This window comes from Delphinapterus leucas, chromosome 2 (assembly GCF_059928025.1).
Source record: "Delphinapterus leucas isolate spDelLeu-1000000601 "Yukka" chromosome 2, BTC_Dleu_Yukka2, whole genome shotgun sequence".
In the NCBI taxonomy this organism is placed as follows: domain Eukaryota; kingdom Metazoa; phylum Chordata; class Mammalia; order Artiodactyla; family Monodontidae; genus Delphinapterus; species Delphinapterus leucas.
This window is the reverse complement of record NC_143130.1, coordinates 65,151,141-65,166,394: the sequence shown is the minus strand read 5'-3', so window position 1 is coordinate 65,166,394 and position 15,254 is coordinate 65,151,141. Positions and strand designations below refer to the sequence as shown.

The window sequence follows — 15,254 nt, the reverse complement described above, 5'->3', positions numbered from 1 at the left end:
CTCTGGATTCACAGACTTATTCCTATCTTCCTGTTGCCCCCACTTACATGGACATTACGTGGCCTTCACTTCTGCAAGCTCAGAGGCAGTGGCCATCACACTTGCCTTCTAGAAATTCAGGCTCATTCCTCCTTCTCTTTTAGGGTTTTCCTTCTGGCAAGGCTGTGTTCCCTCTGCCCACCCCCTCCCCAAGATTGATCCCACCCTCTTTCTGGAGACCCTCAGGTCTGTACTTTCCGTGGAGGAGTCACTGCCCTGGGCTGTTGGATGTCCCGAGGGGTCTCTTTGACCTTTTAGAGAACAGTATATGGTCTGATGTATCCACAGGAGAGAATCAGAAATATTAGATAGAGCAGGATTGACAGAGAATGTGAAGCTTTCAGAGAGGGGGGGGTGGTCAGAATGCGCTGGAGTTTCAGGAGAAGTCTCTAGGGACAGGTGGGAGTTGAGGGGACCCTGAAGGATTGGTGAACTCTGTGATAATTTGCACACTGAGCTGAATTGGATATTTGCCACACTGTGTAGAAAGGGCTTGTGAATATAAATGTGGTTATACTCATGTACCTGAAGATGCAGGTCTGAGCCCTACTCTGTCCTTGACTGGTGGGATGAGGGCAAGGCTGACCTGTGCTCCAGGCACCAACAACAGCCTAGAGGTGGACATAGCAAGAGCCCCTCCTCCTGGGTACTTCTGTGGCTCTGCTCCATGCTTTGTTGCAGGAGCCCCACCCTGGGATCCCCAGGGGTTTCTTCAGTGTGCTTCATAGACCGGCCTCTCATGTCAGCTGCCATCCTCCTTTCCTGCTCACTGGGGACATTTACCCCACCTAAGAGAAAAATCTTTATTGAAAATTTCAGTAGCTGACATTTAAAGTGCTTTCATTTCACAGATGAGGAAACTGGAACCCAGAGAGAAGAGAGAACTTTCCCAAGGCCACAGGCTAGCACAGTGGCTCTGACTCTTTCGGTGATTAGACACCTCTCTGAAAATTGGATGCATGATAAATGCAGTCACTTGCATTTAAGTTTTGAGGGTTTGTGGCACCTCTAAACTCAAACACGGGGGTCTGTGGACCTTGGCTCCGGCAGCCTGCCATGAGCAGATGAACCGGAACCAGAATCCAACTTTTAGCCTCTCAGCCTAATTTTCTCTCCTCCCCACCACCCAGCCTCCTGTTTTTGTGAGAGCAAGTCTGGCCTACTTTGGAGCCCTTGGCCTGTATTTTGCTTCAGGCAGCTTTGAGCCTTGTTAAACACTCTGGGATTGAGACTTTCAGTCCTCCAGCCTGGTCTCTCCCACACCTGGGGGTGCTGTATGTGGAGGGGGCTTTATGGAGCAAACACTGGACACGGAGCCTGGAGATGCAGGCCTGAGCCCCACTCTGTCCTTGACTGGTGGGATGAGGGCAAGCCTGACCTGTGCTCCAGGCACCAACACCAGCCTGAGGGTGGACATAGCAAGAGCCCCTCCTCCTGGGTATTTCCGTGGCTCTGCTTTCCTGCAGGGGCCCCACCCTGGGATTCCCAGAGGTCCCTTCCATGAGCATCAGGGACTGACCCTCCAGGCCCCTCGTATCAGCTCCTGTCCTCCTCCCCTGCTCCTGCTCGTCAGGGTGATGGGTCCCTTTGCTGCCAATATCCGGAGTGGCAGCGTTGCCAGCCACGCCCGTTCAAAGTGACATTGGCTGCAAATCCCTGCATCTGTGTCACGGTCTCCACTGCCCAAGGGTTCATGGCACTGCTGTCTGCTCTGACAGCACCTTCTGTAGGCGCTGCCTTCCCCCTGGCTTTTGTTAGATTTGTTGTCTCCAGGGCCTCTGCTCAGGACCCCGCGTGGGTCCTGGGACTGGGCTGGAGGATGGTGTGCTCAGAACAGCTGCTGGCCCTGACCCAGGCGAGGGTGGCTCAACTCCTTCCCTCTGCCCTGAGATAGCTAACAGGGGGGGCCCTCAGCGTTTCACAGAAACATTCCCCTGGCAAGTCTCCTCCTCTTGGGTAAACCCAGAGCCTTCACTCTGGCACCCTCGGTGTCCGCCCTCATCTTTACACGGGAATCTGCAAACATCTTCTGTCAAGGGCTGGATAATGTATAGTTTAGGTTTTGTGGGCCACGTACCGTCTTTGTTGCTACTGCTGCTGCTGCCTCTCCTTTTGTTGGTAACCCTTTACAAATGTAAAACTATCATTAACTCAAGGGTTGTACAAAAACAGGCCACAGGCCAGATCTGGCCCACGGGCTGTAGTTTGCCAACTCCTGATCTATAAGATGGGGGGGGTATCACCAGGTGGGACTGGGGTAATCAGGGAGGGCCTCCCGAGGAGGAATCGTAAGCTAGCTGGGGAGCAGCTTTTAGGTGGAGGAAACTGACAGCAATGGCGAGGGGGCTGGAAGGAGCCTCTGCAGAGGACGGTTAGGACACCAGTTTGGCTACAGCAGTGGAATTACAAAGAAGAAGACTGAAGCACTAGTCTCATGTCAGTAGGGAGCCATGGAAGGTTCTTGAGCATCATCAACCACAGACTCTTCAGCCTTCCCAGGTTGAGGCATGTCCACGGCAGCCACGGCTGTCAGGGTTTAGAGGGTGTGTGGTTGGCCAGGGAAGGGGCCCGGGAACTTAAGTAAGCTCTCTTCATGGTGTCGGGGCCCAGTGAGGGTAGGAGCCCCTGTTCACACCTTGGAGGCAGAGGGGCTGTCCTCAGGGCCACTGGGGGCCAGGCATGACAGTCTGTCTCCATTCTCCCCATCTCCCCTCCCAGGGCAGCCCATGACATTCCCCCCTGAGGCCCTGTGGGTGACCGTGGGGCTCTCTGTCTGTCTCGTCGCACTGTTGGTGGCCCTGGCCTTCGTGTGCTGGAGAAAGATCAAACAGAGCTGTGAGGAAGAGAATGCAGGTGAGTGAGAGAGGGGGGTGTGCGTGTGTGCGTGTGTGTGTCTCTGGGTATGTTAGTGTGTCTGTGACATCAACGTGAGTGTCACTTTGCAGTGACAGAATGAGTGTGGGTGTGCAAATGCAGCTAGACTGTGTGTGTGTGATCTTGAGGCCGAACATGTGTTGTGAACAAGTGTGAGCCTGCCCGGGAGTGTGCAGACATGGCGGGATGAGTGTGGGTATGAGTGTGACTGGGAGCGAGTGGTGGATGTGTGACAAGGGGATGGATGTGTCTGTGCAAACAAGCGTGACTGTGAGAGCCTGTGTCACATGGGAGTGTCTGTGAGTGAAAGCACGTGGAACTCGCGTAGCACAAGCCTGGCTGCTTCGTGGGTTTGCTGTCACCGTGAGGGGGTGTGTCTGCCTCCAGGTGGGGCAGGGTCTGAAGCAGCCGCTGTTTGCTTGGGCTGGGGGGTCAGCAGGAGTTGACTTTGGTGATTTTGGTGGTGAGTCGACATCGATAGGTAGGTGGTTTGACCTTGATAGGTAAGTTGACTCTAGTGAGTGGTGGGTGAGTGAGTGGACATTGGTGAGTGGGTGCGTTGACCCTGGTGGGTGGTATGTGGGTGAACATGAAAGTAGACGGTGAGGGGTGGGAGATGACTGGGTGTCAGGAAGGAGAGCGTATGTGAACGGAGAGGAGACTGGTCAGTTGGAACAGGTGGGTGGCTGCCTGTGTGGCAGGTGGCTGGGCAGGCTGCGGAAGGATGAGGAACCATAGACGGGTGGGTATGCACGTTGGAGGTGGTGGCTGACTGGGTTGGTGAGTGAGTGGACGGTGGGTGATGGGGCTGGTGGATGGTGGAGGGGCAGGTAGATGGTCCTTGGCCAGGTGAGTGGTGGGCTCCAGGCTGGGGTCCCTTTCGTCCTGCCACAGAACTCTGCTCTGTGCTGGTCTCTGACCCTGTGTCCAGCATTTGGACCATAGACCGGGCCTGCTCAGCCCCATTTACCTGCTCTCGTGCTCCCGGGAGCAGAAGTTCAACGATGAAAGTGGGGCTGAGGAAGTTTTGGTTCACTCTTCCAGGCGCTGAGGACCAGGATGGGGATGGAGAAGGATCTAAGACGGGTAAGTCTGAGCTAAGAGCTGGCACTGAACAGGGGAGAGGACTCCAGCGTCTGGAGGGGCCACGTTCACTTGAAGGTTTGAATGAAGTGTGTCCCGGGGACTGAGGCCTCCCAACCTAGGTGCGTCTGTCTTTGCTCAGCGTTAGACCTCAGGCAGGTCTCCCGGGTGCTGCTTCGTGTCTCCTGCCTCTGCCTTTACCCGCCTACCAGGCTACTCAACCCTGAGGGACCTGCACTGTGGAGTCTGGTGGCTTCCTAGGGGTGGAGTGAGGGCTCAGGAGACAGGGCAGCCTGGGTTTTAGTTCCAGCTCCAGCTTATATAAGCTGAGTGGCCTTGAGCAAGTCACTTTGCCTCTCTGGGTCTCAGTCTCCTCCTGACTGCTCCCTTCATAGGTTCTGTGGGTTAAATTAAATGAGATCATGTATCTAAAGGGCCTAGTGTCATACCTGGTGCCTGTAAGGGCTCCATACTTTGCAGTCCTGTTATTAGGACTGTATTATCAGCCTGACACAGTCCCACTCTGCTTAGAGGCTGTGTGACTTTGGTCCAAGTGCTTTGTTCCTCTGGGCCTCAGTTTCTCATCTGTAAAATGTCGTCCTGCCCTGATGGCACCAGAGGTCCATTTTGAAGCTATCTCTAGTGACTTTGCAAAGGGCATGGCGTGAGCCTGGAGCCCAGCGGGGGCTGGAGGCCTCACTGCCTTCTCTTCCCTGGGCTTCTTAGCTGGGGGAGGCAGGTTCCCACTGAGCCACTTGGGATGGTGCCAGTTGACACAGCTTCCCCCCAACACCCGCAGAAGGAAGGGCGGGAAATAGACCCCTGGGGACTGCTGTAAATTATGTCAATTAATTCTCTGCCTTTGGTGTCCCCGGGTGTGGCCAGTGTGGAGACAGCCCTGGGATCAGGCCTCATTTTTCATGCTCGGAGGCAGGTATAATTGGCAGAAGGGAGGGAGTGGGGAGAAGAGGGAGGCTTAGAGAGCACTGGGTCCCAGTTCTGCACGATCCCAGGCCCACCGGGGGACACTTGCAGCCTCCTTCAGTGCCTCACTTCACCCTATTTGTAGAGCCAGCTCAGCGTACTCTCACATCTCCAGCTTGTAGGAGGGCCGGGGAGTTGTTCCCATTGTAGAGATGCAGAAAACTGAGGCGCGGGGGAGGAGTGACAAGCCACAGAGTGGAGCTGGAACTTGGGATAGCAGCCGAGGGCCCCTTTTCTGGTGCTGTGATGTTGTGCTCACCCTCTCAACTGTCCCTCCTGCCTTCTCCCAGTTCTTCTAGCCTTTATGTCTTCCTTGGCTCCTGTGCCTCTGCCCAACACCCTACCCCACCACTTTTCACGGTGCCCCCCTCACTGTGTACTCCTTCCTTTTTTTGCAGCCCTGCGGCCTCTGAAACACTCTGAAAGCAAAGAAGGTAAAGACACGTGGTGTTTGAGATCGTGTGTCTCTGCGTTTGCGCCTGTGTGTAGGAGGCTGGGGAGGGTTGTTGTTGATGGGGGTGATTATCACCCTTCACTGCTGCCCTGAGGCTCCCTCCCCAGAAGAGCAGCCTCGATTCCCCCCTGTTGAAATGGCAGAGAAACCAAGGTCCCTGCTGCTCTAACAGGATGCAAATATGATAGAGGCTTAACCAGGACAGGAGTCGAGGTTGTCTTAAGGCCGCTGGTGCCCTGGAACCAACTTCCACTACCTGGTTTCTGTCTTCTTCCACTCAAAGCTTCCAGCCCCAGGTCCGGAGTAGCTGCTCCAGCCCCTCCAGAAGTAAGGGGGAAAGAGGAGAGGGAGGGGACATTTTCTTCTAGGGCTTGACTAGAAATAGCTTCCGTCACTCCCGTTTATATCCATTTGTCAGAACCTAGTCACATGACTCCTAACTCAAGTGAGGCTAGGAAATGTGGTTTTCAGCTAGACAGCCACGTTCCTGGTCCATAGTCAGTGGTTAGTAAGTATTAGCAATCATTATTATTTAGATTACTGTAACATCAGCAGTTACATTAGCAAGTGGTTGGTTGGAGGTTAGTTTAGTTTGAGATTCTTCCTTATTAAAAGTAACCAAGAGGGCTTCCCTGGTGGCGCAGTGGTTGGGAGTCTGCCTGCCGATGCGGGGGACGCGGGTTCGTGCCCCGGTCCGGGAGGATCCCACATGCCGCGGAGCGGCTGGGCCCTCTCCCTCACACGGGAGAGGCCACGGCAGTGAGGGGCCCACATACCGCAAATAAAAAAAAAAAAAAAAAAAAAAAGTTAACCAAGAGCCACACCTACGTATGTGTGTTTGTATATAAATATATGTGTATCTCTGTGTGTGTGTGTCTGTGTGCGTGTGTATTTTGAACAAACTGTTCCTTGATGCAGACTTGTCATTAAATATGAGTGGCTTCCAGCTAGAAAATCAAAGGTTTTGGGACCTTAATTTTTGGCCAGAGGTTATGGAGCCTTAAATAATTTTCAGGTTGCCTTGTTGTCCCTGTTAGGAAATAAACTTTCACCAAGTCCCTGGAGGCTCATCCCTGCATTTAGCTTTTCTTTGGGAAGAAAGGAAGGAAGGACATAGGCCCTGTGCTCAGGAAACTCCCAGAGGTGGGGGGCAGTGGGACCCTCAGAAACCTGTGCAGAATTCATGATAAAAGCTGGGTGAGGGGGTCTTAAGAAAGGCAGCATCATGCAGAAGAAAGAGCCCCCTAGGGGAGACCTCGCTTTAAGTCTCTGCCCATAACCTTCCAGGGGGGTTCCTGTCACACCTCCCTTACGAGATGCCAAGGTGCCAAATGCAGAAGTGCTCCGTAAAGCAAGTCCTTCAAAATGCTGTAGAACGTTCCATGGCAGGAGTGGAGGCCTGTGTTGGGGTCTGGAGGGATGGAGATAAATTATCCACCTCCCCCTTGTCCTGAACCAAATGAGGCATAGAAGGATCGAGCAGATGGAGATCAAAACGTCAGCCTGGGTGTGTGGAGCAGGGGGCCGCCTGACCCTGCTCCCCAGTGTGGCAGCCTGGCCCCCTGGTCTCTGGCCAGGCTGGACAAGCACAGAGGCAGTCCCCAGAAGGGAGAGCTACTCTTCCAGGGACAGATGGAGCCCAAAGGATGGGAGAGGGAGGGGCAGGGTCACACATGCCCCGGTCCATCTTCTAAACTCTCCGTGCAGGTCAGGGAGTGGAGTGAGGCCAGGGGTGTGAATCTATGGGGTGAAGAAGATGGATCAAAGGACAGGGAGGGTGTGGGGGCAGAGTTGGGAAGGGAAGAGTGTGCCAGACAGAGGGGAGGGTTGCGTGCAGGGTGGGTGAACCCCTGTGGATTGAGAAAGAGGCTGGCGAGGATTGGGCAGTCTCCCCCGGGCACCCTCGTGGTCTGTCTGATGCCCAGCTGCTGTGTGTGTGTGTGTGTGTGTGTGTGTGTGTGTGTGTGTGTGTTTGTGTGTGTTTGTGTGTGTGTGTCTGAGCCTCGAGGGCAGTGCTTGATGCAGGGGGCTGCTAGTCAGACTGCTGGGCCCTGTCACACATGCTCTTCCCCTTGAGCACGTGGCCACAGCCCTGGAGTTGCGGCGCGCTCCCGACAGTGGAACCCGGGTGCGTAATGCTCTCCCCGCTTTTCTCCTTCCTGTCGTGGAATGCAGATGATGGACCAGAAATAGCCTGACCACGAGGACCAGGGAGCTGCTGCCCTGCCCTGGGGCTCCCGCCTCTGGCTGCACTGGGGCCTCAGCCTGAGCCCTAGGCTGGGGGCTTCTCTGCCCTTAAAAGATGGCTCCTACTCTAGCGGGTCTACTCATTCTGCAAAGGACACGATACATAGACCTCCCCGCAGCCTTAGTTCACCGATGGACGTGATTCCCAAGTCATCCTGCCGCCTTATTTCTCCAGGGACACGATACATAAATCATCCTGCCGCCTTATTTCTCCGATGGATATGCTACATGGACCAGCTGGCTGCCTTTTTTCTTCAAAGATGTGATACACAGTCACCAAGTATCACTTCTCAGCCTTTTCTCCCACCTGCCCGTAATTCTGTCTCCTCTGACAGGGCCACTGCAGCCTTAGCATTTCCTCGAGTCTAGAGGCTTCTCCTTCTGCTCTGTCCCTAAAGTTGGCCTTTCCCCTGTCCTACTAAGTGAAGACAGGGCCCCTCCCCCAGGCATGCAGACATGCAGGTACACGTGCTGGAACACGTGAGGACCTCCCCTGGCCCCGTCTCTTCCGTGGCACCCTGGGCTGTGCCCTGTGAGCCCCACCTTCTGCCCGCCCTCCCCACGGGAAGCACGTGCTGGTCACACTGGGTCTCTGGGCGGCTGTGTGGGCCCCCTTGGGGTCAGCTTCTGTCCCTCTGCTTTTCCTGACTTCCCTTTCGTTTATCCACTCAAGGAATGTTCACTGAGCATCTATGGGGTGTCAGCGCTATGTTAGGTGCTGGGGACCCCAGGTGAGAAGACAAGCCCCTCCCTAAGGAGCTTGCCCTTCAGCTGGGAAACCCGTGAGGAGGGTGGTTGTGAGGGGCTCCTGCCTGGCTCGCTACTATACTCCTCCTCTGTACCGCATTTCCCTGGATACCTCACTCCCGTCCCATCCCTAATCCTTACCCAGAACAGAGGGTGGGGGCAGAAGCCTGGAGAGACGGACAAAGCCTCTCACCACGACTGGAGAATCTGATGGTTTCCAAAGTGTCTTTCCAGGCATGAGCAGGGGGGCAGGCGGCCAAGGCCTGACAGACCCCGGGAAGCTGAGAGCCGCAGCACAGGGGAAGCCTGGGGCCTCTCCTCGCCGGCTGGAGCTTGGGGGCAGGGACAGCCCCCTCTCCCACCATGGTGCTATTCTGGGGCTGGGCAGCCACTTCCTGGCTTGTCTCTGGCCGGTCCCCAGCCTCCAGTGGAGTAAACTTCTGATGATCTGATGTCCTCTTGTTGACATCCCTCCCTTCACCAGGAATGAAAGATGTGGGGATTTCTAATTTAAATATGGGACTCTGAGGAACTTTGTTAACTGGTGGTGTATTTTGGGAAAAATAAACGCCTTTGTAGAAAGCTTTTTCTCTGCAAAATGTGTGGCAGTAGGGCGGGCAGCGGGACTTGGCAGGAAGGGTTCCCTTCTGGACGTTTGAAGCCAGAGTAGGGATACCTGGATCTCCTTACTGTCACTGTCCTTAAGTCACGGGGTCTCCATGACCCCCTCTCTAGCCTCAGTTTCCCCCTTGGTAAAGTGATGTTGGCTGTCCAGAAAGCCAGGCCCTTTGGTCACTTTTGGGGGCTCCACCCCGAAATAGCTTTATCTCAGAAGACTAATAGCTTTGTCTCAGAAGACTCAGACCTCAGGCTTGTTTAAGGGCTAATGCCCCCATTTCATGGATGGGGAAGCTGAGACCCAATAAGAAGCTGACACAGGAAAGGAGCTCTGTGTGCTGTTCTTGGCTGACCCAGTGGAATGGGCACCAGGCCCGAGTCAGAGGTCCGGGTGCAGGACCTAGTTCTACCCTGTGATCCTGAGCTGGGCATTTAGCTTCTCTGGGCCTTAGTTTTCTTATATGAAAAATGGGCCTGAGGTTTTCACCACCTTCCGGCTCCAAAGACTGGGAAGAGGGCTTGAATGTGGCAGGCAAACAGTTTCCAGAGAACCGGGTTCAGGGACCTGGGAGCCTGCAGAGTGCACAGGGCTCATTTGCCCCGGGTGCCAGGGTCTCAGAACTGGCCAGCCAATCAGTCCCCGAGCTCTGCAGGCCCTGGGGCAGCTGGAGGAGACCGGGCTGGGGGTCAGGACACTTGACATTTTTTTCCCAGCTCTGCTACTACCTTGTGACCAAGTCCTTCATCCCCCTAAACCTTCATTTCCTTATCTATTAAGAAGGGGTGACGAGTCCTCTTCTGAAAAGTATGTGGCATTCTTTACAAACTGGGGTGCTTCTTCTAAAGTCGATGACCCTGGGGATGAGACCTTGCTAGAAGTCCCACCCCTGGTCTGGGTGGGTTTTAGAATCAAAAGCCTTGTGCTGAGGCTCTGCCTTTGCCCCTTATCTCCCCCTGTGCCCTTGAGCGTGTTCTCACCTCACCAGGCATCAACCCCACTTGTAAGGTGGGGACAATAGTAGTTCTTTTTTCATAGGATCGTTGCGAGGGTTGGACAAAGCAGGAAGAAGACACTACAAACTGTAAAGTGTTGGGCACGCGTGACGGCTTATCTTTCCCTCCCCGCAGTCGGGCCGCACACTCTTGCTGCCTCCGTGATTTTGTAGATGCAGGACAGTGACCCAGAGCAAGCTGTCTGAACCTCAGTTTGCCCATCAGTAAAACAGGCTCGGTAACCGGTGCTTTTTCTCTCTGACAGGGCGGCTCAGACATGATGCTGTATCAAATACTCAAGGGAGGGATCCGGCAGGTGTGGGACTTCCCTGGGGGCTGGAGAGTGAGGAAGGTGGCCACTAAGTCCCCTGGTGACTGGTGCCCCAGAGAGCAGTACTTTTAGCTGCCTTCCTGGGCAAAACTCCAACTCCTGCGTTTTAATGGAGAAATAATTCTCACAGTGTGACAAGCTGTAGCCTGCAGGTGTCACATCCCTATTAAAGAGGGGACAGAGCAAGGGTTCGTTTTCCTGGCTTTAGGTGTGACCAGAATTCACCTCCAGGACCATATGTAACCAAGGCTGTGAAGACCAATTAGTGGCCCTGACTACTCAGGAGGAGGGGACCGGGTGTGTGTGTGGGGGGGGTGCCCTACCTTTCTCTACCTGCTTGCTTCCTCTTCAGAGCACTCTGCTTCCACTCACAGGCAGGGACGGCACCTTCCATGGGGCCTGTTCGGGGAGAGGCACCTGACCTTGCTCATCCCGGGAGGTGGTTGCCAAGTGGGATGCTGCTGGTACCTGTGGGCCAATGAGCAGAGACCCTGGCAGATTCTGAGCTGGGCAATGGCCAAAGATCTTGATGCAAGGCCCAAGTCTTAAACTGAGACATGAAGCCAAAGTTTGCTCTGAGGAGTCCAAAACCCAGGCCTCCAAGTGCAGGGCACTCACAGAGGGGCAGGAGCGGAGCTGCCGTGAAGTGAGCAGCCGGAACGTAGAGAGTGTGGGGGGGGGGCAGAAGCTTCAAACACCACAAACGCAAACAATACAGAAATGTATAGAGTGGTTGTGTTTACCTCCAGTCCCCCCGCTCAGAGGGAAGCACTGCTAAGGGTTCGATAGCCTTCCAGACTTTTCCCCAGGCTTACACATTTATAAAAATGAAAATCGTACATACAGTTCTGCAACTCTTTTTCTGTTTTCTTTACCATTTTCTCAAGTCAGTTCTCTTTCTTCCCTTTTTTTTTTTTTTTTTTTTTTTTTTTGCGGCACGCGGGCCTCTCACTGCTGTGGCCTCTCCCGTTGCGGAGCACAGGCTCCGGACACGCAGGCTCAGCGGCCATGGCTCACGGGCCCAGCCGCTCCGCGGCATGTGGGATCTTCCCGGACTGGGGCACGAATCCGTGTCCCCTGCATCGGCAGGCGGACTCTCAACCACTGTGCCACCAGGGAAGCCCCTGGGTTGCCTTTGTAGCCAGTCCCTGTGGCAGCAAGAACTTGTAAATGAAGAACACTTAGGGCCACTAGCAAAATGGATTCTAGACAGGGCAAAAATGGTGCTGGGAACTGCCGCCCCAGCCAGGCTCTCAGGGACTCCGCCACGGAGCCCGACTCAGCAGCAGACAGGGCCTGTGGGCCTCTCTTTCTCCCCCACCCGCCCTGCACCACCTTCCCCTTCATCACCTACCTTGTGGTGGCCCCGCCTCAGTTCCCCAGGAGCTAGCGGTCTTCGTGGTTCTGGGACCCCAGTCTTGGAGGTGAGTGCGTCTGCCTCTTGCTGGGTGGGGTGGGAGCAGCCGTCTGAGTGTGCGCTGGGCCTTGGGCTGAGCCCTGCATCCCGTACCCACCACACCTGACCACAGGAATGGGGCCACGTTCATCAGCATCTCACTGGATGCAGGTGCCTCAGGGCAAGTTAAATTCCCTGCACTTGTGTCTGAGGGTGTTCATGACCTGGCCATTTGGCTGCACCAGCTCCAGGTAATTATGGTGACACTATTTCACCACTAATGAGGTGGTGCTCATTAGAGCACAGGAAGCACTGGGTCTCACGGGGCGTGCACATCCCAGCCCTCAGAGACAGAGGGTCTGCGACCTTTGTCCCCAGCCTTTCCCCAGCACCTGAGAAGCAAAAGAACCCCCTCCCCTCAACTTCCCTCAGCTCATATGATTTCTTCACCCCTATTGTCCTCCTCTGGACATGTTTCATTGTTGTCCCTTTCAGATGGAGGCCCTACCATGGATCAAAATGTTTCAGCTCACAGTAGATCAGCCTCTCACCTCCTCGATCCTTGAGCTCCTAGTGATACAGCTCCAGATCACATTCGTCCAATGATTCTCAACCCTGGCTGCACCTTAGAATCACCTAAGAAAGTTTTATTAAGAGTAGCGCCTGGGCCCCACCCCTAGAAGTTCTGATGCAGCTGTTTGAGATCATTGCTAAATATTTGATGTGCGTACCCCAGGGGCTCCTGCCTAGCTTACAAGTTAATGAGAAATAGGATTCAGAGAGACAGCCCTGAGCCGAGGCTTTGGAGACCAGGCACATGAGACAAGCCAGCTGTTCTCAGTGATGACTGAATCAGACCAAAGGGTATTTGTTTTCTCACTAAAGGAATCACAGACAATACAGGTGCAAGAAAGGTTAAAGGAAGCAATCTTGTTTAGTGTGGAGAAGAGAGGGGCCCTATTCCCTGTGTTGTGGGACCCAGAGGAGAGCAGGAACCCTGAGTTCCTACCCTTGGTCAGACCAGGCACCCAGGCTCCAGGGAAGTGAGAAAAGATGGGGTGTCAGGGATGATGACTCAGCCCCCTTCACCTGAGGACAGGAGAAAGGGGGCTCCCTCCTCTTCCACTGCCTCCCCTTCTCCCTCCCTTGTCGCCCCAAGGCCTCCAGATGTGCACAGTCACATGGCAGGTTCTGGCTCCCTCCCTCCCTCCAGCACCACGAAGGGAAGGACCATCTGTCCTGCTCGCTGCAGCCCAGCAGTCTGTGTGCGTGTGCCAGGCTCAAGGAAGCGCCCTTCACGCTCTTCCTGTTTTCTTTCCTCCCTGCCTCAAAACTTGCTTCTGCCCCAGGATATTCTGTGGCCTCCATGGTTCTGCAGACCTGCTCTATCCAGAGTGACAAGAGTATAGCATCTTTCCTCCTCCAATGCCTTCCACTACCCTCCTGCAAGGTCTCTGGCCTCTAGTCCTTCCTCAGTCTTAAAACTTACCTATCGGGAGTCTACCTGTCTAGTCGCATGATTCACAGACTGTCAGGCTCCCAGGGTCCTAGTCTGCACCCTATCCCATTCCCTTCCTGCCTCTTGTGTTTCAATATCCTCTCCTAAGTGGTTCCTGCAGAATGTGACCCCGTTCTCAGGGCGCTGGGAGTAAGGACCAACATGTGTCTCTGCCAGCCACTGAGCTGACATTTTGCCTTATTTGCTAAGATAATTTAGTGTAATTTGTTGCTAATGAATGAACGCATTACTTCTTGTTCCTATAGCTTTCATAGTTACTTTGAAGTCCACGTGCTCACTGGTGACAGCTTCAACACACATTCTGAGAACCTGAAGCTGGCCAGGTTGCAGAGCAAGCTCAGCCTCCTTGGGTGACCACGCTGAGGGCTTTGGTGACCGGGGAGTCACGGCCAGGGTGCTGATTTCCTTGGTATCTCCATCCAGGCTGCCCTTCTGAGTGTCCACTGCAGCTGGAACGATCTGGGTCAGCCCTACAAGACAATGTGCTGGTGGCCAGGGACTCCAGACCTGGGGCATTTTTGGAGTGGGCTTGGCAATACTGGGAGAGGAGCCCATTTTGCTCTGTCTGGAGGATGGGTGATGAGGGAGAAGGGGACAGAGGTGATTGACGGAGCGGAAGAAGTTGTATACATCATATTCAGTCCTGTTTATAAAAGCCTTTGCTCAAGCTCTTCCTCCACTGGGTCTGCCCTCTCTCTTCTCTGCCTATGGAAATCCTATGTACTCCCTCCTGTGTATCCCCCTGGATTCCTGACTGCATCTCGGTGTTTCACAGCCATAATAAAGCCCTGGCTCCTTCGCTGCTCTCTGGGAGTTCATATCCTCCCTGGAGCAGGTCTGGATTTCCCTCACCCAGCCCACAGCACAGAGCAGCCCCTGTCCTCTGGTACATTGCTGGCAGGGAAGCACCCAAACCACATTAATCCAGTCTCTGAATGGAATTCAGACTGAGGTTGAAGTTTATTTCTGCACCATCCCCGAAAAAAGGATTTCCCAGCAAATGAATAATGTAAATGAGGCTGCCAAAGGGTGCTTAACCTATTTAAAGGAATAATCTATTTTAAAAATCTCTTAGACAGCACCTATTTACCCAGAAACAATTGATATGGTAATTGCGAGTCATTCTCTTTTTTTATTTACCAGAGAAGTTTCCCTAAGCTTCGTGTTCACCCACTCCCACGCTCTGTGTGGGGAAGGCTACCGGCTAACCCTTGGGGTGCTGGGTACTCTGTGTCCTTGCAGGTCACAACTGCAAACTGAGGTCAAGAGCAGTAGCCCCCTTCCCTGGTTGACTGAGATGAAGAGAGATCGCCCAAAGGACAGAGGCTTCATGGCTGTCACCTCACCTGCACTTACGTGATGTGAATGAATAGGTCTGAACAGATGGCCTCAGGCTCAGCCCAGACCAACAGAGAGGGGATAGGCAGTCAGACAGGGTGTGGCAGGGTTGGAGGGGTGCGGGAGGACAGAGATGCGCATGGGGAGGATTGCTCATTGCTCAGCTGAAGATGGCAGTAGAAGGAGCTTCCAGGCTCGAGGGGGAGGCAGCCATGGCCCCCTGGGTACCAGCACTGCAGATCAATGTAATCCCTTGGCCTGCAGATCAATTCTGCTTTCCCAGGGTTTAATTGGCTTGTTGGCTTTGGCTTGCGGAAGAGAAAGAGGCTCTTACCCAAGGAGAGGAGCTGTGTCAGAGGCAGCCATGGCACCTCCATCCCTGCCCCACCCCCACAGAGGGATAATGGGGCAGGAGACACCATTCTTACCCCTTGTCCAGGTTCCTGAGCTGGGTTCTCCCTGCCCACTGGAGTGGGGCAAGGCTAGGCTGAGATGCCTGGGCTGAGGGGCTCCTGGGGATGGTTGTCTGGCTCTGTGTACCTGCTCTGGCTCTGTTGCTCCTGGTCTGATGTGGCTCTGGATGGGTATGTGCATGGGGAGAAGGGAGTAGATGCAGGAGTCGGGGGGAGGA

General features: G+C 54.4%; 1 protein-coding gene across 2 annotated transcripts in view; it reads left to right on the top strand.

Moving 5' to 3' along the window:
- Positions 1-9,301, top strand: part of CD276 (CD276 molecule) — a 30,506-nt gene extending 21,205 nt beyond the window's left edge. The window contains exons 7-10 of one of the 2 annotated variants that reach the window (XM_089907020.1): positions 2,758-2,892; positions 3,958-3,999; positions 5,379-5,414; positions 7,610-9,301. In XM_089907020.1, coding sequence (XP_089763146.1) covers positions 2,758-2,892; positions 3,958-3,999; positions 5,379-5,414; positions 7,610-7,632 — 236 coding nt within the window. In that variant the 3' untranslated portion in view covers positions 7,633-9,301. The other variant, XM_089907019.1, reaches the window with a different exon arrangement.
- Positions 9,302-15,254: the final 5,953 nt, after the last annotated feature.